The sequence below is a fragment of the Cavia porcellus genome, unplaced genomic scaffold (assembly GCF_034190915.1).
Source record: "Cavia porcellus strain 051 isolate PalLab524CR breed Dunkin Hartley unplaced genomic scaffold, mCavPor4.1 scaffold_22, whole genome shotgun sequence".
Lineage (NCBI taxonomy): Eukaryota > Metazoa > Chordata > Mammalia > Rodentia > Caviidae > Cavia > Cavia porcellus.
In genome coordinates this window covers 17299874-17321504 of record NW_026947505.1, presented here as the reverse complement: position 1 = coordinate 17321504, position 21631 = coordinate 17299874, and the positions used below count along the sequence as shown (strand labels likewise).

Below are 21631 nucleotides of genomic sequence, written 5' to 3'. Positions count from 1 at the left end.
TGTGTTCAAGGGAGGAAAGGGAAGCCTCTGCCCCAGCTAATTTGCAGAGCTGATTGGAGAAAGCACGATACAAATGTGCACCTATCCTGCGTCTCATTTCAGAACCATTAACTGGTTTTAGCATGTGTTGATATTTCTAATATATGTTAATATTTTACTGTTGCTAGACGGTAATTTTTCAGTACAGGTCACATTATTTCTCATTACTCTTTGTACATAGTTAATATTTTTTCTGCAAATTAATTTCCAAATGGGCTGTCTGGAAGATATGTTTGGCTTTCCGTGTCCTCTGGCTTATAGAATATTAGCGACTGACAGCTGTATAGTTAAATCTATCACTGTCCCCATCTAAACACACTGAGGCTTCTTAGGGTTTTCTGGTTAGATATGAATCCTTTCTTTCTACAGTACCATTTTGGGTTGGTCAGAGATCTCATAGATAATCAGTGATCCCCTGGCCCCCAAGGCCCTGGACTTGACCCCTGGGTGGGGATAAGGCTCATCACGATTGCTGTCTCTTCTGTAAGGCAGAAGCCAAGTCACTGATAATTCAGCAGAACAGAAAATAACAGCCCTTGGAAAGTTTTTAAAACCTCAGAATGTCATGCGAAAAATTGTACCAAGGTCTAAGAGTGAATAGCATTGAACTGTACACCTAGGAATGGTTTAAAAGTTAACATTGCACATTACATGTTGTACCACAATAAAAACAGTACACCAACACAAATCTGTCAAATTTTGACAATGGATTACTGGACACAGGCGGGTGCTCTTGGCTCCATGGTGGAAGAGACTCTGTCTGTGGTCCCCTTTTTCCTTGTTCTTTCATCCGTTGGTAAACATACAGGCTGCTTCAAGGCTTAGCGCTGTGAATTGTGCTGCTGTCTTTGTTGTTCTCTTTCTAAAATTAAAATCTTCATCTTTCTAAATCATATGCACCTGCATGTTTGTTTTTAAATTTAGAGTGAAAACCAGAAGTAATCACACTTACCTCTTTTTATGGTTTAATTTGACATCAGCCTTTTTGTGTGTATGTACACATGCATGCTTCCCCATCAGTTTCATTTGGTAGACTGTTCTGATTTAAATTACTTCAATTGTGCAAGATACGTTCCTTACAAATGTGTCTATACAGAAATAGTTTTGCGGATTTACTTTTTTATGAAAAAACTAAAATCTCATAACAATAAGAGTAACAATAGTCAATACACTATGTCTTCAAAGAAGTTATCAGTACAAGACGTAAAACAAAATGATTCTCAAAAAGAAGAAATTTACTATTGAAATATTTTCCTTTGAAGTAATTTCAGATGTAGAAAAGTTGCAAGAGGTGGTACAGAATTCATTGGTAGCCACTCAGCTTAGTCAGCTGACCAAAAGCTGTGACTGGTTAGCCGAGGGATGAGAATTGGAGCTCAGTTCCGGCCCTCCCGCCGCCCTCAGTTATGCTCTCCTTGCCTTTTATACCCTCACGGTGTGTGAGGGTCACAGTCGTCACGGTGCGGAGTGCTACTGTGTGAGATGGGTGTTTGCGCTTTCTCAGAGCCGGGTTATGCATTTTGGCAGGAATATCACAGAACAGATACTGTGCTGCATTTGTATCCTCTAGGGCCACATGATGTCAGTCTGTCTTTCCACCATAGATTGATCAAGACAGTATTTGACAGGTTTCTTCCCTAACATACATACTTTTCCCCCAGTCATTAATGAGTATTTTCTAGAAATATAATGTGAAGAACATCCTGTTTCTCACTTTACAATCACCCGATAGTTTCAGCATCTGTTGGTACAGCTAGTAGGAGTTATTATTTTAAAATTACAAACGGTAATTTTTCAGTATGAATCACACCATTTATCATTACCCTTTGTAAATAGTTAATTTTCTTCTGCAAAGAATAGCTTTTTCGTTTATTCCATTTATCTATTATCAGTGTGACCCACAGATTACTATTTTTAACAAAGAATTATAATCCCTGAGTGGTACTATTTATTTTCATGTCAGACTTTGTGAGATTTAGCTGGTGGGAGCCCCTTTAAAATTCTACTGGGGGGAGCCCCTGTCTTCTGATGTGTTCTTTCCACGTTGGGAGACCTGCTTACATCCCAGTGCAGCTAAGCTGGGTCTCACCTTGAGCCATCCCATGGCCAGCAGTTTCCCGGGGGAGCCCGGGTTCTTTCAGTAGAGAATGATCTCCAGAATTGGCCACTAGTGTGTGTATTGCTGCTGGCATGTGCTTTGCCCATCCTTCTTAGGGACGGAGGAAATGCATCTGTGTAAATTTATACAGCAACGGGTGCCTGTCTCTGCACCAGTGTGTGCTGCAAACTGCGGATTGATACCGTTAGCTCTAGTCCAACACTACTGGCTTCATTTCTGGTGTTCTTCCTTCTGAACCACTTCCTTGTACTTCTCAGTCAGGAACAAGCTTAGCTTCTGTGGTCTCTAATACAGTTGGGTGTTTTCTCAGTCCCCTTTATGGAGCTGCTTGAGACTGCAGCTAATTCCCTCCCTGCTGGGCCGCTGTAATTTCTGCTCATGGCAGCCTAATGGAAGTTGGTCTCTGGAGGAAGCGAAAGGCATCTTTCTATCCAAAAAGCAGTAGCAAAGTCATAATTATGATAAAAGCAAAATCATTACAAATAATCCTGAAGTGCTACAAATTTAAAGTCATTCTATGGGTATAAACACAATTTCCTAAGCAGTATCTCCTAGTTTTTGTAGGGCAATTCGTTGCTCTCCCTCTTTTTGGTTAAATCTCATAGGATTTATATATATATTGTTTGTTTGTTTGTTTCTTAGGTTATCCAAATGTGAAACATTTTTCTTGGGATAAATATTTAGAAGAAACCAATTCTTTACCTGCTCCTGCAAGAGCTTTCAAAGTGGTGAGATAACATGCTTTCTTATACTATTTGATTAATTTGCGTTGATGCTATCGTCTGTTCACTTACATTTAAGTACAGAGAAAGATGGTACTGGTAAGCCAAAAGAGGACAAGAAGAAACCACAAGACCGAAGAAGATGTTTTTAGATTTTATAATTTTTGTAAAGTAAAATAGTTACTGGGGTTATTGTTGGCATAATTTTTTTTCTTATTAGATTTTAAAATCTTCTTGGAAAATAATGCTACTTGAAACTGTAGAAAGAATGGTTGAAATTTTACAGCAAGTTTGTGTTTTTCTAAAGACCTATTCAATGGGAAAATGTTTCCAGATAAAAATTACATTTGTAACTCCTTTGCATTTGTTTGTGGCAAGTCGAGATGCTGTTTTGTATTTTACTGGTACAGATCAGCATTTTTTGGTAAATCAAGGTCATCTGCTTTTATTTATCTCTCAAAATTCCAGGGTTGTTACTTCTTGCACTAAATCTATTGAGATGCAGGGTGAGCCTCATTTCTAAGCCATAGAAGAAGAATAAATGAAATGTAGTTTTTGCTTTTTCATCTCAAATAACTTTAACATTTGTATTTTCTCATGAATTTGAAGGATTTTTAAAAATTTTTTAAATGACATAGTCTATCATAAGTAATACTTGTTCTTTAAATGATACTTTTATGTATAACTTGCTAGAATTTTTAATGACACTTAGTGGTCGTGGACAGAGATAAAGATGGTAACAGCAGCGCAGCTCCAGGGGGTACAACACTTGCCCAGCGTGTGTGAGACACTAGATTTGTTCTAGCGCTGCAAATAAAAGAATTTTTAAGAGTGAAACCACATTACATGCAGAAACACACTGTCAGAGAATTTGTATGACTTCATCTGATAGTAGGTTTGGAATTTTAAAAGAAATGTTTAGAGTTACTGGAATATTCATGAAGTTTTATTTACTCCGTGTAACCTTGAGTCTAACATAACGGTGTCTTTTTTTTAACCTTGTTTTAAACTGTGTAACATTACAGCAGGATCAACTTCCCCATCTTTCAGAGAGAAAATTATAATTTTTCTTTTTGGCTTTTTAGATGACTTGCATTGATCTATATCATTTACATAATTTTCACTTTCTTTCTCTCTCTCTCTCTCTCTCTCTCTTTTTTTTTTTTTTTTTTTTCAGACAAGGTCTTACCAAACGGTACTGGGTGGCCTTGAACTCACTGTGTAGCCCAGGCTGGCCCCAAACTCTTGACCCTCCTCCTGCCTCAGCTTCCCAAGTGCTGGAATTATAGGCATGCACTACCATGCCTGGCTGTGTATACTTAAGTTTCATGCTTGATTTTTAGAGCAGCACTTTTAACACACTCATTTTCCAGAAGAAGAGCCTGAAGTAAGAACATACTAAGTAGTCTGCGTAACCCCTTATTAGGCTGTCACCGTGCTTTCCTTCCCTCACCTGTAACTGTTTCAGAGGTGTATGGTGTTCTCTGCCTGTTGAACTGACGGGTGGCTTTGTAAGAGCTACCCCATCTTGCTAAGCTTCTTTTCTGAAGCTATGTTCTGCCTTTCGCCGTCAGTCCTTCTCAATCTTGGTGCATTGTTTCAGCCTCTCTTTTGTTTTTTCATCTCTTTTTAAAAAAATAAAGTTAGTGCTTTTTGATGTTTTGCTGAGACACCGCCCACCAATGAGGAAATTGTCTAACCTCTCCTACAGCTAAGGAAATACTCAGAGTATCTCGGCCCCCTCCCCTTTCACTCCTCAGCTCAGTACCAAGCTGTCTTTCTTCTGCATTTGTTGTGATTTTATTTTTGGTAGGGAAGTTGTTATCCAGAGCCTCCACGCTGGGAATTTGAGAGTTTGAAAAACTGGTTCCCTAAATAGCTCATCTGTTTCCTATTCTTCCTCGCATCAGCCTCTCGAGTTTTCCTCTCAGTCTGACTGGGGACTTTTCTCTTACGGCAGAAACCTCCGCATGGTTTCCAGAAAAAGATGAAGCTGGAGGTCGTCGATAAGAGGAACCCCATGTTTATCCGAGTCGCGACCGTGGCAGACACAGATGACCACAGAATCAAAGTAAGTGGTCTCGGGTGGGATTTGGCTTGGCTTTTGTTCCAGGTCGTCTTAAATGGAAACCAGTAGATACATAATTTCTAAAGCCCTGGAATTACTAATAAAATTATTGGAAGATCTGCAAAAAGTAGTCATTTGTGAGTTTTGCTTTTTCCTTTGAGATGCTTAAAATGTTTTCTTTTTATTTTGTTCCGTCCCATGCCATCCCATCCCTTCCCATCCATCCCATGCATTTGTCTTTCTGTGCATATTGTGGTACTAGGGGTTGAACCCAAGGACTTGGTATTGTGCTAAGCTATTTCCCCAACCTCCCCTATCTTTTTTGTTGTGGTTGTTGTAGCTACTTTTTATTCTGATACAAGATCTTTACTAAGTTGCCCAGACTGGGCTTAAATGTGTGGTCTTCCTGCCTCAGCTGCCTGCCCAAAGTGGTGGGTTTACAGGCATGCACCACCATGCCTGTATGTTTTCTCTCAGATTATGAGTGACTTTACATATTTTGCGCATGTGTTTAGAAAAATAAAGTAGACACCATACTATTAGAACTGGATTAATAAAATCAGATTCCCTCTGCTAATGGAAGCGACTACTAGGGAGGTGGGTTCTGTTTGTCTGTCCAGGCTTGGAGCAGCATAGCATGGGGCCTTACCGACTCCTGTCTTGCGCACTGCTCCTTTGGTACCTTAGTACTCACCGCAAAGGACTGTGTAGCATCTCTGTTAGGAACCATGATGATTATGATACCTGCGAGACCTTCCTTCCGCGAGGCATTTTTCCTGCCGTTTGTGACACTTGCTTCATTGCGGTGTGGAAGACAGGCTGTCGTCACCTTGTGACTGATGACAGTGTGGCTCAGAAGGACTGGGTAGTGAGCTTTATTCCCATACTACAGCAGCGCAGTGGCAGTAGAAATAAGTCTCAATTCTGCACCATGGGAACCTAGATATATGCTTATTTTTAAAATATAATAATGAATCACAATCTCAGCTGTCTCCACTGAGATAATGTACAACAAAATAAGCTTTAAAATAACACACTAAAGGCTGTGGAAATGTCTTCCTATAGGAGAGAAATTTTAACATTCAATTCACTGTGAAAGATTATATAATCCCACATTTTTGGAAAATTTTATAAATAATGCAGGGCCTGTGTTGACCTTTTTTCAAGTGCATTTTCTTGTTAATTGCAGTTGGTTGTGATGTAAGTCAGAATGCAGTCAGAATATATTGAAACTGGAAATATTTTTTAAATAATCTACATAGGGGGCCAGGGATGTGGCTCAGCGACATAAGCACCCGCTTGGCAAGCGTGAGGTTTTAGATCCCCCTTACCAAAAAAGAAAAAAATCTAGATAGCCAAAGAAATGCAGAATTAAGTACTATGTTATTTTGGTAAGTCAGGTTGCTTAGAATTGGGGGGAAAGGCTGATTTTAGTTAGGTTAGTTAGTATATGAAAGGTTTATTACTATGTAATGGCTCAGAGGAATCTAAAGTATCCCAGGGGTTTGGCATCAGAATCCTAGAACGTTGTTTATCCTTTAACTCAAGAAGTTCAGTCTGTTTTGGAAATACTCAAAGAGAAAAGCTCCAGAGAAGATAACAGCAATTCTGAGTAGAGTGTTTAGCATTGAGAACAAATACAGTAGCTGGTGGGCAAAACATACATACAGCGATGGTAAATTCTCATGTTTTAGAAGGATGTTTGCTATTGGCAAGTGAAGATTTCAGGCTTCACATTATGTTCAGTTTTGACTGCTGTTTCCCAAAAGAACAGATGCATAATCGGCTCTGGAAAGAAACAGACCACAGTAAAGATGGTGCTTCTTGCGGGAATGCTGAAACTGTACACCGTTAAGTTTCTCTTATTAATTGTTTGCTTTCAGAAATCTGTGTTCCTTCTCTAGTAACAAAAATTTAGACCCCACGTGTGATTTTACATGTGAGGATAACACAGCCCCAAGAAGTTAACCCGTCAAAAGCGGGTGCTTGGGTTGATGGACAGGAAGCTTTGAGAGGAACACCCAGCCCTGGACTGGTAGCGACTTCTCTTTCTAGAGGACCAGCGTGGTCCCGCCTAACATAGAACAGAGGTCACTGTGAGTGTGCGGTGGCCATCGTTTTCCTCCAGTCCCCGGGGTGAATGTCCCCGCGCTGCCGAGGTGAACTGCTGAGCTGGGTCTGGCTGTTTGTAAGTCCTCCAGAGGTCCCCGAACAGGGACAGCGACTCCCTTTCAGATTCATCAGAAGCTTTGCAAACATAAAAAGCTTCTAACAGTGGTTTTTCCTCGTAATAAGGGGAGATGGTGCCGCAAGGAAGTTCATTTTTCTTTTTCAGAGAGGCAGAAAAACAGGAGGAAAATGTAAACAAAGAGTAGCTTAATATGGTAAGTTTCTCAGGGATAAAATCAAATGAAATTAAATAAAATCAGCATTTTACACTACGTATGGTAAGGTTATATAATAAACTTCTTAGTCACACATCCTATAAATAATACGCATATAATTTATAATACAGTATTTCATATCATGAGCTGTTATAGTAAGTTGTTTTAAAACTCAAATATTTGGCCAGATGTCACTGAAGCAAAGGAACCAGAGTGTTTTCCGTTCTTGGTGACAGAACAGAACCCAGTGGCTGCCCAGTGCCGGCCCCCAGTCCAGCTCCCCGGAGACAAGAGCCTTTGGCACTTCGGCTTATTTCTTAGGACGTTTTATCTCTAATCTTCTACCATATCATCTGTATCCTGCTATTTTTCAATTCTTCAACTTTACATACAGTTTATTTTGCTCCTGTTAGAGTAGTATAGTAGTTGAACTCACAGATCTTGCCATTTTTTCCCCTTGTCCTTTTAGTAAAATAATGTTGATTTTCCCACTCTTCAGCATATTATGAATAAGGAAATCTTGTTCACCACAGAGTCAAGTAGTCTAAAGAAACTGTGTGTTTTCTAAAATACTGTCTTTATGTTAAAATTGTCACTAATATATGGGAGGTTTATATACAAGGTCCAAATTATAATTCTGGGTAAACACTGTACTCATTGCTATACTTTGATCTACAGTGGTCTGTTTTCTTAAGAAATTTCATTGAATTCAGCATTGTGGCTGAATTAGTTCTATATATGAATATGTTTGGAATTATGTCTGTTATAAATTTTACACTTATGTATAAAATTTTCAAGTATTTCATGTTGTAGGTTTACATATCTTGTTGCTCTTTGTTAGGTATTTGGTTTCATTTCAAAATAGTATCTGGCAAGAGAAAAAATCTTTAAACTGTAGAGGATAGAAGATTTTTATTCATTAATAGCTGCAGACTGAGATCATAAAAATTATAGATGAAATGAAATTTTACAAACTTTAATAAAATTGCTATTTGAGCTTCCAGAGTGTAAATATTGAGTAGGATCAGTATTTATTCTCTGTATATTTGCATAACTTAATAGTATATTTATAAATGTGTTTGCAGCCTAGTAGAGAAAATAGTGATTCTATTGTGTATTAACAAAACCAATTTTATACCTCAAACTTAAGCTTCTAAAAATATCCAGTTTATCTACTAGCCTAGTTTGCAAATGGTATTACATTCACCTAGGGTATATTAATCCTAGAGAGATTACTCTTCAGTTACCAGACTGACATGTCAGCTTAGATGAAAACTAGAAATGCTACAGTGTCACCAGCTGTAGTAGCTTCAAAATAAACTTTCTTCGTAGTTACACCTGAGGAAAATTTAAAAGGACCCCTTTGATCATGGGTCATATAAAAAATTTCAAGACTATGTTGCTATACAATAATGTCCTGATTTTGTCAGTGGTCCTTAATTCTAAGTTCATGTTATAACCACTTAGAAGTATGACAAAGAGATACATAGATATGACTTAGGGATTGAGGTTGCATAAAACCAAAGTGAGCCTTTTGTTGTTGTTGTGGTTGTTGTTTGCTTGGTTCTTGAGACAGAATATCACTGTATACTCCAGGCTGGCCTTAAACTTATCTTTTAGCATGGAGCCCCAGGCTGACTTTGACTGATAGTGATCCTCCTGCCTCAGTCTCCTGAGTGCTGGGATAAAAGGCATACGCCACCATGCCCAGCTTCCTCCTGAGTTTTTTCTCTTGGTAGGGTTGAAACCATTTACTATAAGCAGATAGCTAGCTTCCATTAAATTTAATTGTTAATTTACAGTAAAGAGGACATGAGTTCTGTGAACACTGATTCCAACATGAAAGAAATTCAGGGCAGCAGAATCAGCAAACATTGGGTTTCATGTTACTAGTGAAACAGAAATGATAATTTACTCTGGTTCATTAAAAATCAGAATACTGGAAACTTACATTAAAAGTATACATTATGATTACTTACTTATTGGTGGCAATGATACCGCAAGCTTATGTTTTCAAAAAATTACAAATACCGTTCTTGTATTCTGAACATTATTTTTAGGGGGGTTATTTGTTTTGTTTTATTGTTATTAGTGCGTGCTTGCAACACACAATAATTACTTCGTCGCAGGGAGGTGGTAAAATTACAAATACATCTTAATTTTTATTTTCCCCTTTTCTCTCCTCCCTCTCCCTTCCCTTCCTTCGCCTCCTCGTCCCCTCCCCTGTAGGAAATCTGTCTCTCTTGAATTTTTTTTTTTTTTAACTGTTACTTGTGCAGCTCCTACACCAAATATACCAAATATAAGGGCAGGAAAAAGCTGCAAAGCTTTTATTTATGCCTTTTTTGACACCACATTCACTAGCTTTCCAAGGTGAATGGGCAACACAAAGGCTGTTGAATATTATTTTTGATCAGAGGAAGAGAAAACATTGTTTGAGTTAACTTTCTTTAACTGCTATTTTATATTCAAAGTATGTGAATGATGATTTTGTGTTCAGGTATTTTGCTTTGTCTTGGGGTGTTTTTGGCTCTTTTAAGACAAGGTTTCACCTGTGTGGTCCAGGCTGGCCTTGAACTCACCATGTAGCCTAGGTTGGCCCTGAACCCCCTGTGATCTCCTGCCTCACCCTCCTGAGTGCTGGGATTACCCATGTGAGCCAGTTTTTGGATTCTAGACCTCATTACCCCTCCTAGCTAACTTTATAGCTGCCAATTCCTCTTTATGAATCCATTCTTCTCTTTAGGGTGACATGAATGATAGATGTTGGAATTCTGTGGTTTCAAGTTTGATTTCTAAGCCTGAGAAATGATGCATTGCAAAGGACACTGAGTTCGTAAACATGTACTTGCAATAAAGGCGTGTATGATCCATCCCATGAACATTGTTTATTTAGCCAGCTTGCTGGTGGTGGCAATCTGTTCCTTCTGATTGTTTCTTGCCATTAAAAAATGAGTTACTGAGATGATCAAGTCAGAGATAAGGCATTTTAAATGTTGATTGGTATTGGCAAACACCTTTCCAGAAATACCTCACCAGCTACACCTCCCTTGATGGTCTTGGGAATGGCCCTTTATCTTCATAATTCCCAGCTATAAAAGTCAGCAGAATGGGCGGATGCTTGGCGTGCTAAGGAAGAATTTGCACCTTGTGGTTTTATCTCCACACGTTTATCAACTATTAGTCTTCTTGATAATGAACAATTCCTGTCTCTTTCCAGTCTTTCCTTTGGGGCTTTCATCTTTTTCTGTAGATACATATTGTTTTTACTAAATTGAGGGAGAAAGTGCTCTGTCACCTGTGTGGCAGAGGGGTTTTTAGGTGTCTTGCGGGTCTTCCACCTTGCTGGTGGTGATTTTTGCCACTGAAATTTTAAAATCTTTGTGGTCCAATTGATCAATCTTGTCTGTCATGATGGTTGAATTTGGTGATGTGCTTAGGGCAGCATCCCGCTCTGCCATTCAGCTTTTAGAGTTTAAATTCTTTATCTGCCGACATCTACTGTGTGGTGATAAGTGGGAGATTCAAAGACTTTAAAGAAAGGAATCTAACTGGCAAACTGGATGGAAAAGTAAATTGTAAAAATAATTCCAGTACGTGCTTTCCCCTCAAAAGACGTGTAGCCAATGTCTCGTGGCGGTGATTAAAGACCGACCTGCTGCCCTTTCACCAGTGAAGCTGGTGGCGCATCTGTGAGAGATCTCTTCATTATTTACAAGAACAGTATTTAGAAATGCGTTTGATGGAGGAATATTTTGTAAGTCAGGTGTTTCTCGTAAAATGTTGTATTTTTTGTTTCTTAAACTTCACTTCTGTGCGTGAGAGGTCTCCCTCTGCTGTGTGTCCTCTCTCGTCATCTGTGCCCTCTTCCTGCCTCCGGATTTTAAAATTACTCCAGCAGTGCGTGCTGGTTTGATGTTGATCGTATGAAAACGTCATAGCAGTTCCTATATCCATGTTGTTCGAGGTGTTCAAAGATAAGCAGCTAGTAGATGCCCTAGAAATGCCAATAATGATGCATTTATTGATAGGCTGGTTATACGCAGAAGGCATTCAGGTGAAGCATCTTCAGCAATTGAAATGATTTACTGGGCATTGAATTTTCTGTCTTTGGTCAAAGAGGATGCTAAGGGCTCTGTGGTGGGTGGCGTCTGGACTCTGGGAAGGTGGTGAGTCTTGGTGTCCTCTGTCCTCAGGTTCATTTCGATGGCTGGAGCAGCACCTACGACTACTGGATAGACGCTGATTCTCCCGACATCCACCCCGTGGGCTGGTGCTCCAAAACCGGGCATCCGCTGCAGCCGCCTTTGAGTAAGACACACGAGAATGACTTTAGGCTATTTCCATTTTCCTTCTCTTTCTTATTTCCCATCTCCTGCCTTACTGTTTCTCAGTCCCATCCTTTTTAATACGTTCAATTACCATAGTCCCAAGAATATGAACGAAAACACGTACTACCTGAAAAAGCGACGTATAGATACCGTCCTCCTTTCTTTTAGAAGTGAACAAACATTGCCTTTTAAAATTACTACCGAGTATTTAGAAGACAGTTTGTCAGACTATCAAAATTGTGTCAGTGCTGGTACCCTAATAATAACTTTATACAATAGCTTGGAAAGATGTTACCATTGGGAGACTTGGGAAAGGGTGAAAGAAATTTTCCTCTTATTATTCCCTGCAGCCGCACGTGAATCTATAGTTACCACAGTGAAAAATTTCACTTAAATTCTGTTTTCAAAGAAGATACAGAGAGAACTTAAACTAGCCTGATCTTAATTTTAGAGAAAGATATTTACATTGTAACATATATAACTATATATCTTTCAGGAAAAATATATAATTAAAGTTTTAAAAAATTAAGTGCTCTTTAGTTCATTTGTGAGTACTGCACACAGAGCACATAAGGGCACAGTTATCTACTTTTTTTTCTGTACGTGTTCATTCAAAAATTGAATGCCTTCATTTTCTTTTCTTTTTGTAGGTGCTGCAGAATTAATGGAAGCTTCTGACCAAGGTGGATGCCCAACCCTTGGATGTAAGGGGATCGGTCACTTTAAGAGATCGAGGCACCTGGGCCCTCAGAGGTACGTGGTCTCCATGTCTCATAAGGATGTCTTTCAAGGTCATTAGAAGGTCCCTGTCCCATAGATGATTAAGATGGTTTTCTTGGCCACTCAACAGATGTGAACTAGTTTTAATCTCAGATCCATAAGCAATAGGGTTGCCATGGTGACTGTGAAAAAAATGAAGAATATATTTAAAGTTAAATCTTCCTGAGAGAAAATGCATTCATGGTTTAAAATAGTGTCTTTATTCAGTTGATTTTTCCTGGCAACCTGACTGTAGTTGTTTTGTGTATGTGTGTGTATATTTTGCTTTGATTTATTGAGACAGAGTGTCACTATGTAGCCCAGGCTGGCCTTCAACTCACAGTGATCCTCTGGCCTCAGCCTCCCGAGTGCTGGGATCACAGGCATGTATGACCACACCTGGTACCTCCTAACTAGTTTTACAAATACATGGCTTCTTAAATAGTTACGGGTTGGCCATTTCAGGGTAATGAGAAGAGGGTAGACTTTATTGAGATTATTTAGTAGAATAGTGTGTGACTGGGGAACCTGGCAGTGTGAATGATTAAAAGCATTATTGTAGATTAGTAATGAAAGTCACAGAAAAAACACAAATATCAACAAAATTGATAGAGTAAAAGTCAAAAAACCTTGTTTTTCTTTTTTGTTTTCTGTTACTTCTCCTAAATAAATTCAGAAGGAAACCAAATCTTTACATTTGCATTTGATGTCTTGTTCAAGTGACTTGGAAACCTTTGTAGACATTTTAAAAGTATTATTAAAGTACCCATGAGTTCCTGTGATTTCTCTGACACTTTAAAAGAACAAAATATCCTATTTGAGTATGTATTCAAGTAATAATTTGTCTCAGTAAGTGTTATAAGTGCATATTAATTGGGTTTCACAGTAAGAAAAATGATTTTTCGTTTATCTAGTTTGTATAAGTTATGAATCTAGGTCTTTAAGATTCTGAAACTGTACCCTCTAATCCTCAGGAGTTAACCAGGATTGTAAAATGAATGTAATTAATTTCGTCTGGATGCAGTTTCCTCTTTCATCTGTTCCACCTCAAATCCTGCTTATCTTCCTTTTGCAACATTCCTCCCTCGTATTTTTTTTTCTAATGAGGTTTAGTATATTCCAGAAGAAAAGAAACCTAAGCAATCACCAGGATGGTGATTCCACTTGCAATCATCCATTTAAAGATCCTTTTCTTCCCTTGCAAGCCCTGTAAGCTGAAAGTTATATGAGAAGAAATACACCTTAGAAGTTATTAAATATTACCTAGTCAAGAAAGTCAGGATTCTTTCTCACAATCTGTATAGGTTTAAATGCCAGGAGTAATTCAGGAGCATGGTAAATATCCATTGTATACTCAAAATTTCTTTCATCCAATAAATAATTTTGAGTGTCAGTGTTTCAATAAGGACTAATATTTGAGCATTTCTGTACTGTGTACAAGGAATTACTATAATTGCTTTGTACCTGTTAGGTAGTTTTTAAACTAATGCTATGATTTAGAAACTGTTATTTACCCACAGATTTTGAGGGGGTAACTTTTGGTTTTTGTTAACAGCTGGTGAAAGGGAGACCAGTCCAACTGTAAGGGTCTGATTTTTTTTTTTTTTTTTTAATTTTTCAATACTTGAGATTAACCCCAGGGCCTTCGCAGTGAGCATTCACCCCATCCAGGCTGGACTCCAGCTTGATAAACCCCTGCTTTTGTGTCTGCAAGCGCTGGGATGACAGACTTTTGTCATCAGGCTCAGCTAAGGATCTGTAGTGTTGATGACTCCCCACCCACCGCCCCTTGAGGTCCTCCCCTAAGTTAATCACAGATGTTACACAATAATGGAGCTACAGAAGCTATACAGTCATTAAAACTTAAATAAAAACCAGCATTGAAGAATAATAACTAGCATTGAAACTGGCACATTTACCTGCCTGCTACTCTCCAATCCTGTGGCATTCATTGGACTAAAAGCGGTTTGTTCAACTTGGGAAGAAAAAGAATGAAGAAATAGAAAAAGTGGATGAATGCAGTCCATGTATTGCTGGGATGCAACTGTTTACAGTTTTAACTTGCTCTTCTGGAAGCCAGCGGCCTTTGGCAGTCCTTTGGGAGGGTTTCAGGTCCTCCTGGGGGAGTTTGCTCGTGCCTGTCAGGTCTGCAGTGACAGGGCTGTCTGTGCCGGTGGCTCTGCCGTGCACCCATTTGTGCCTTCCGCCAGGTGCAGGGAGACCCGGACTGTCCCTCATCCTTGTTGCCTCCATTCACTGACTTTCGCCGTTGAGCTTTAGAGCATTTTGTCATAGATGCAGCACATTGTGGGTTAAGAGAAGGGAGAAATCTTGTGAAGATTCCTGGAAGGGTTCATGGAGAAATGTGGTAAAAAGAATTCTTACAGAATGAGTCATGTTCCCTGAAGGAAGGGCAGAATGACCCTGGTGACTGAGAAACCGGCGTCCACCTCTGCGGGGCTCAGCCGGCAGGTTCTGTGCCTTGGGCAGAGCTGTTGGTGGATGGGGCCCCTGGACAGGAATAGTTTGCAGAGCCCTTGGGAGGCCCGGCTTCTGCCCAGGTGCTGCCTGCTCTTCTCAGTCTTCGAGCAGGATTTTCTTGGACTCCCTGACGAGGCTGTTTATGACATGCACCGTCCCTTTCCTGGCAGGATATTAATCCCTCAGGCCTGGCCTGTTTTCCATTGCGTTAGACTCGGGGAAGAGCTTGCCCCTCGTGGGTAGTCTTTGGATGGTTCATCTCACTGACAGATTTTTGTCCTTGCTAAGATCTGCTGTGTTTAGGAAAATGTCATGAGAAAATTCTCTGCAGATTAATTGAGAAACTGCATCAGTCAAAACTCGAATTCTCTGCTAAGATAAGGAAAGTTGCTCCTTTAGCAAGAAGAGTTAGTTTTGTGACACAGACACAGAAGACTGTTTTGACTGGCATTTTGCTTTTATAGTCACCAAAGATTACAGATTGGATTTGGTCTAAGAAGCCTGAGCAACAGAGCTTGCATTTCAGGAATGAAGTCTGAGAATGTGAAAATCCGCTCCCAGCTTTGTTTCATGTTGAAATAACAGTGATCTGGGAGAGAGCTGGTTGTGGCCATTCCCTCCATAGCCACAGATACTCAGTAGCCAGATTGCTAAATTCTGGCTCTGGGGCAGGGGAGCTTTGATACAGCATGTGTTACATGTTTCCTTTGGTCAGTTCATTCCTTTGGACAGCTGAGAAGTCAAAAATATGAAGGGCTTAAGGGGTAACTAAAGCTAAATACAAATAAATATTCTACCTGCCTGGTACCTACAGAAGTAAATGTTTCTATGTGAAATTCGATCTTGGAGAAATTTTTAAAAATGTGACAAAACAGTACCTCTGAAGCATATTTATGAAGTCTGTAGAATGTTCTAAAAATTTGCAAACCTCGTTAATCAGCTTTGATCCATCCATCCATGGAACACACATCTTGGAGTCCCTGCTTAGTGTCCTTGCGCATTAGGTGAGCATTCAGAGGACAGACCCCTGCTTCTGAGGGGGTTCAGATGGACTCTCGGGGAGCGGTGAATAGAGCAGTGCTCAGAGAGGCAATAGCAGCTGACTGCAGTTTCACGTATCTATGTTTCTATTTATCTATCTGTGACACTGGATTAACCCTGGAGTATTTTCACCGAGCTGTATTCTCAGCCTTTTCTTTCTTTCTTTTTTCTTCTTCTTATTCTGAGACCGTCTTGTTAAGTCACCACGTTGTCCGGTCTAGCTTTGAACATAGCAGTCTTCCTGCCTCAGCCTCACAGCTGAGACTTTGGTTGTTTTATTACTTTTGCTTGAGCTTGCAATTCTTCCCTTAATCAGGCGGTTTGTTTTTAACAATGCGGGGGTGGCTGTGGAGGGTGAGTGTCCTTCAGGCCAGCAGGCTTCCTTCCCTCTGAGCTGTCCACATGATGTAAGGAAACATTTTTCCTTCATTTATTCAACAGGAGATAGTCCTGCCCTCGAGGGTTGGTAGTGTAAGTTGTCCGCACCGTACCAGGGCCTGTGGTGTTTGGGTGGGAATGCCCATCCGGGAATCTTCCCAGTGTCGGAGGCTTTGCTTCCTTTTGCTCAGCACCTTTCGCCCTTCTCAGACTTACCCTGGTCGCTGACCTTTTGTGGTCCTGCATGGCCAGGCCCGCTCCAAATCCATTCCACGAGACCAGGGCTCCTGCCTTCATTCTCCATTGTGTTCCCAGTGCCTGGAAAGTCAGTTAGCCCGCACCAAGTATTCAGTAAATGCTTACTGAACAAGTGAATGAAATAAAGACTAAAATTACTTCCTCACTTCAGCAAACAGCACCAGTTTGCCATGTCAAAAGCCTTGCTCCCAAAGTCTTACAAAGACTAAGGTATTGCACATAAAGCACTCAGCACAATACTAAATGCAAAGTAAGTAGCCCATTATATTACTGGGTTTTCTTGGGGTCATACTGTGTAATTTACGTCAGCCCATGATTCAGTGTGACTTTTCTTGCCAAGGATACCAGTGTGGAACAGCATGTGGTGACATCAAGCTTGCATTTTTACCCATGTCTGTGATGAACGCCACAGGCCGTTATTGGAATTAGCAGAGCAGATTCCAGACTCTTCCCTGCTTCTCCTGGGAGTGCGTTACCACATTTACTTGGTGGGTGACAGACAGCCAAGGTTTAAAGCTCTTTCCTGCATGATTATCAACATTCTCCCTACCGTATGACCTAACCTAAAGTGCGCATAAGATATGACTCTTCTTACCTAAGGTCCAGACCATTTCCAGATTTAGAAAGACTTCTGGAAATAGAGGGCAAAATAGGCAGTTCGTAGGAGTGCATCATGCGTTGCAGGCCCTAAGAGCAGAGTCGGCCAGTTGTTCTGGAGTCTGGAATGCCGAGGCCCAGCATCTAGTCACAGATTCCAAATTCATGCGCAGTGACCTTGAGCTCCTGTGCTTACACAGCAGGAGTGGTTTTCATAGTCGGCCTTAGAGACCAATATGTGGACTCAGATGGAAGGGAATGAACTACCGGGTCATCATCCAAGTGGGTTTGTGGTGGATTGCATGGGTGTTTTGTGGGACACCCCATGTGGAGACGGACATGGAGGCAGAACACTGCCTGCTGTACCCTCCTCCTGGTAGTGCGGTGACTGGAAGAGGAAACTGGATAGCCAATGACTGCCCTGGGCTGGAGGATCCCTTGGCAACAAGACCTGCTCCACTGATCCCGTAAGCCTCTCTCCCACCGTGCCCCAGCCCTCCTACAGGTCCTCAGCGGTCCTTTCTGGGGCCTGGTGGATCCCAGACCTAACACAGGTGTTGCCCTTGAGTAACCCCAAGAGAATTCTTCTGTAACCATCGCTGAGTTTCAAGGATGGCCATGGCTTGCTTCTTCAAACCTGGTGTGGAGATACGCTTTCAATCAGAAGACACTTAAGATGTTTTATAGATAGAATGTTGCTGTGTGTGTGTGTGAATGTTTAATTGTATAGATATGCGTACAGAAGCAGATGTAAGATAGGGACTGTACATTCTGTAACCTGTCATTTTCATTGAAAAGTAGTTGTTACGTTCTAATGGAAATGCCCTTTGCTTTCTCTTTTAATTTGTCAGTGCTGCCAGCTGTCCCTATTCAGATATCAATTTGAATAAAGACCGCATTTTCCCTGATCGCTTAAGTGGTGAAATGTTTCCAGCCAGCCCATCATTTCCAAGAAATAAAAGGACAGACACAAATGAAAGCTCCTCGCCTCCTGAAATCAGGTAAGGGGCGGAAATGGTGCTGTTCCTCCCTGTGCAGAGGCGCTGTGACCAAGGACGTCTTCCGCCTTCTGTGTTTTGTGTCTGTGGCCGTGTTTTCATGTGCATGATGGAAAACACATTTTACTCGATGTGAAGTGACGGCAGAGATCAGTACTGGAAAGCCTTGTCCTGACTCGCATTTTTCCCAGAGCTCAGAGAGCCTTTCTACTTTCCTGCTGGTCTCTTACAAACAATAAAGTACATGTGTAGTCCCAGCTACTTGGGAGGCCAAGACAGGAGGCCATCACCTGAGTCCAGGGGTTCAAGGCAGGGTGTCTCCCCCCCCCCCAAAAAAAAAAAAAAAAACAGGTTTAACTTTAACTTGAGTGTAATCCACTGCCAAAAATGTTGTCTTTTGGAGGCTAAAAAAAAGTCGTCTGCTTTTTTTTCCAGTACCACACAGTTGCTTTCTTCTCAGGAAAACCCAGAGTGTCACAGTGATGTGACACAGACAGCATTTTTATCCGTGCATGTGTTTGTGTGTTAGAATTTCCCAGCATTCCCACTGTGACTCTCAGGGGAAACAGTGTAGGACTCCACTTGTCACAGTGGAGAGCACCCTTGATCCCTCTCCGTAGAAACCCTGGACCTTGTTCTGGAAGATTCAGAACTCTGCAGACTCGCTCAGGGCTTTCATTGCATCTTGAGCGGCACAGTCTACTCAAAGCTGTGGTGTGACCGTGGAGCACATGTGAGAGGCTCCCACGCAGATCCACAGCTGGTTCTGTGGAGCTCTGCTCTTCCTCCGTCTTCCCACAAAGCCGAGGAACTCTGAGTCAGTTCCACCTGGAGTGAATCAGCAGCCCACCCCGAGTCTAGAACAGAAAAGACTGGGAGGATTAGGGTGCTCTGTTTTGTTGGAATGAACCCAGTCCCTTAAAACCTGGGGACCCTATGTGATTTCAGGTTCATTAAATGTGTCCACGTTGCTGATGGAAAAGTAAAACTTCTCTAACAATGAATTATTGCTGGCAAAAAAAAAAAAAAAAAGTCCCAAGCATTTTTAGTGCTATTCGAGGGTGGTTCTTGCTTCTTGTGGAAACTCCTCAAGTGCCGTTTTCCCGAATAGAGGCTGTCGGTGGGGCAGAGCTTTTCTGTTCACTGCTTCTCTGTGGTTTAAGATGCACAGCCGTTGAGAGACACACAAGTAAGATGTAAAAATTGGATGCCCTGTCCAGCTTGAACACTTGGCTCTGTGCACCTGGGACCTAATGCAGGGCTGGAGATTAAGTATTTCAAGCTGCGGGACCCAAGCAGCTCGTGGGTAAGTAGTTCAGGCCCAGCCCGATGAGCACCCACAGGCTTTTCTTTTCCTCCACAGAGCGGCACAGCCTGCTGGTGAACAGCGCGGCCTCAGCTCGGTCTGCTCCTCGGCGTCGTTGCCTGCCAGGTGTGTGAGCTTTGCTGTTTGACTCAGTCGCTGTTTGCTGGGGATCGCTCCGTTTGTTGGGATTATATGGGATGAAAAGTCTTAGTGTCAGGCTCTTAGTGTAGTGGCTACTAAATAATAATCCTTTAAGAAATGTTACTTTTTATTGATGCTATTAAAAGAGGACTGGGTTACTTATTTTTTCATGGTACATTCACAGTGCCTGGGACTGGAAGCGTTTCAGCTTCGGGACTGTTTTGGGTTTTTAGGAATGTTTGTATAAAATTTAATCACTGAACATCCCAAACCTGAAATGGTCTAAAGTCTGTCTAAAAAATTTCCAATTTTGCAATGTTTCAGCTTCTGGCTTTTTGGCTGAGGGACACTCAGCCTGCATTGCTTTAGTCTTCAGGTGCAAAACAATGGATAGTTGATGTTTTTGCTAGTCCTAGTTAAACTTTCAGTGAATTGTTGAAAGAGATAAATGCTCATGGCATCAGATTGTGGTCTTGCTCCTTCACTCTACTCTTAGCTCCCTGAATGTAATTTCTCACTCAGGTTTTCATGTGATTTCACTGCATCTTTCTTTCTTTCTTTTTTTCTTTTTTTTTTTTGGAGACAGGATGTCAGTTCAAGCTCACCTTGAACTCTAACCCTTGAACTCAGGCAGTCCTCCTGCCTCAGGCTCCCAAGTATTAGGATTACAGGTGTGTGCCACCATGCTTGGCTTTTTATTTTTTTTTTTTTTTGGTACTGGGAGTGGAACTCACGACCTTATGCTTGCCAGGCAGGCGTGCTGCCATTGAGTTATATCCCTGGCCCCCATGCCTGGCTTTTGCATCATTCTTAATGTACTATATTTGGGTGCCAGCCCCCACTCCCCATGTGCTTAGAGGCAATGAGAGGTAAAGAGTTGACTGCTCACACTTCTTGAGAGGGGCCATCGGGAGGGGAATGCCGCGGTCAGGTGGGGGTGCCTGCCACAGCCTAGAGAACTGCAGGCCGCGCTGTGAAGCACACAGCCCGGTGTGGCCAGTCCAGGGATGAGGGAGCTGAGCTGTGTCCCCACTGTGTGCCTTCTGTCACAGAGGGCAACTGTGCACGTCCACCCTACTGCTCTGGGGGCAGGGTGGGAGCATCATCCTGGGGCGCTGTGTGGGAGCCAGGGACACGGCCAGGCTTGGGTAATGGCTCTGCGCTGTCTCAGGACTCTTGGTCTGTCACCTCCTAAATGCCATGCCATGCCCAGTGCGAGGGAGGTGCTGGCACTGCCCTTGGTCCCAGAGCTGATATGACGCAACCGGGAATAATGGGGGTGTGTGAGCAGAGGTATCTCCTTACTCCACCGCTTCACTCCACCCCAGAGAGTCCCTCGGGCCCCTGATTCCAAGCAGTGGCTCCCTGACATGGCTTCCCATCCACTCCCCAGCAGCCTCTTTATAATTCCCATTTGAGGGCCCATCCCCAGCCACTGTGACCTTCCGGAGAGAGTTGTGCAGTCTGCTGATTTGAGTTCCTGTCGCCCTGCTTGCACCTGTCAGGGCCCCTTTTTGCTCAGGACGAAGACCCGGATTCTGTAGTTTCATTGGGACATTTTAGGTACATGTGGTAGTAACCTCCACCACAGGGAATTTGCACCTGAACTTGATCTGTCTTGCTGCCCCTTTTTTTTCCATCCCCCTCCTCTTCCTTCAGCCCCTCTTACCCTGCTTATTTGCAGAAGCTTTGTTTCCATTGCTTTCTTCTGTTCTCCCCGTCTTTTTTCATCCCCTCTTCCTCACCCTCCCTTATTCCCCTTCTCCTTTGAACACTTTCTTCCCACTTTCTTCCTAATATCCATGATACATTTTGGTCTTTACTTACACCTTCAGGTCTCACACCAGGGAGACAGTGTGGTGTTTTCACATGTATGTCTGATTTGTTTCACTTAAAGACCATGGTCTCAGGATGCATCCATTTACCTAGAAATGTCTGAAGCTTATCCAGTATGACTGTATGGTGCGCCATTGTACTGAAAACCCACACATCTTTATCCATGCACCAGC

The 21631-nt window shown here is 41.7% G+C and overlaps 1 protein-coding gene and 1 non-coding gene across 7 annotated transcripts in view; one reads left to right on the top strand and one right to left on the bottom strand.

Moving 5' to 3' along the window:
* Positions 1–21631, top strand: part of L3mbtl3 (L3MBTL histone methyl-lysine binding protein 3) — a 105628-nt gene that overhangs the window by 56340 nt on the left and 27657 nt on the right. For all 6 annotated transcript variants that reach the window (XM_023564536.2, XM_013151039.3, XM_013151037.3 and 3 more), the window contains 6 exons: positions 2801–2886; positions 4841–4951; positions 11529–11643; positions 12314–12416; positions 18029–18178; positions 19539–19607. In XM_023564536.2, the coding sequence (XP_023420304.1) occupies positions 2801–2886; positions 4841–4951; positions 11529–11643; positions 12314–12416; positions 18029–18178; positions 19539–19607 (634 nt within the window). The remainder of the gene's footprint in view (positions 1–2800; positions 2887–4840; positions 4952–11528; positions 11644–12313; positions 12417–18028; positions 18179–19538; positions 19608–21631) is intronic.
* On the bottom strand, positions 9595–9727 carry LOC111756366 (small nucleolar RNA SNORA13). The gene has a single exon (XR_002790854.1). It is a non-coding gene; the product is annotated as a small nucleolar RNA SNORA13 (small nucleolar RNA).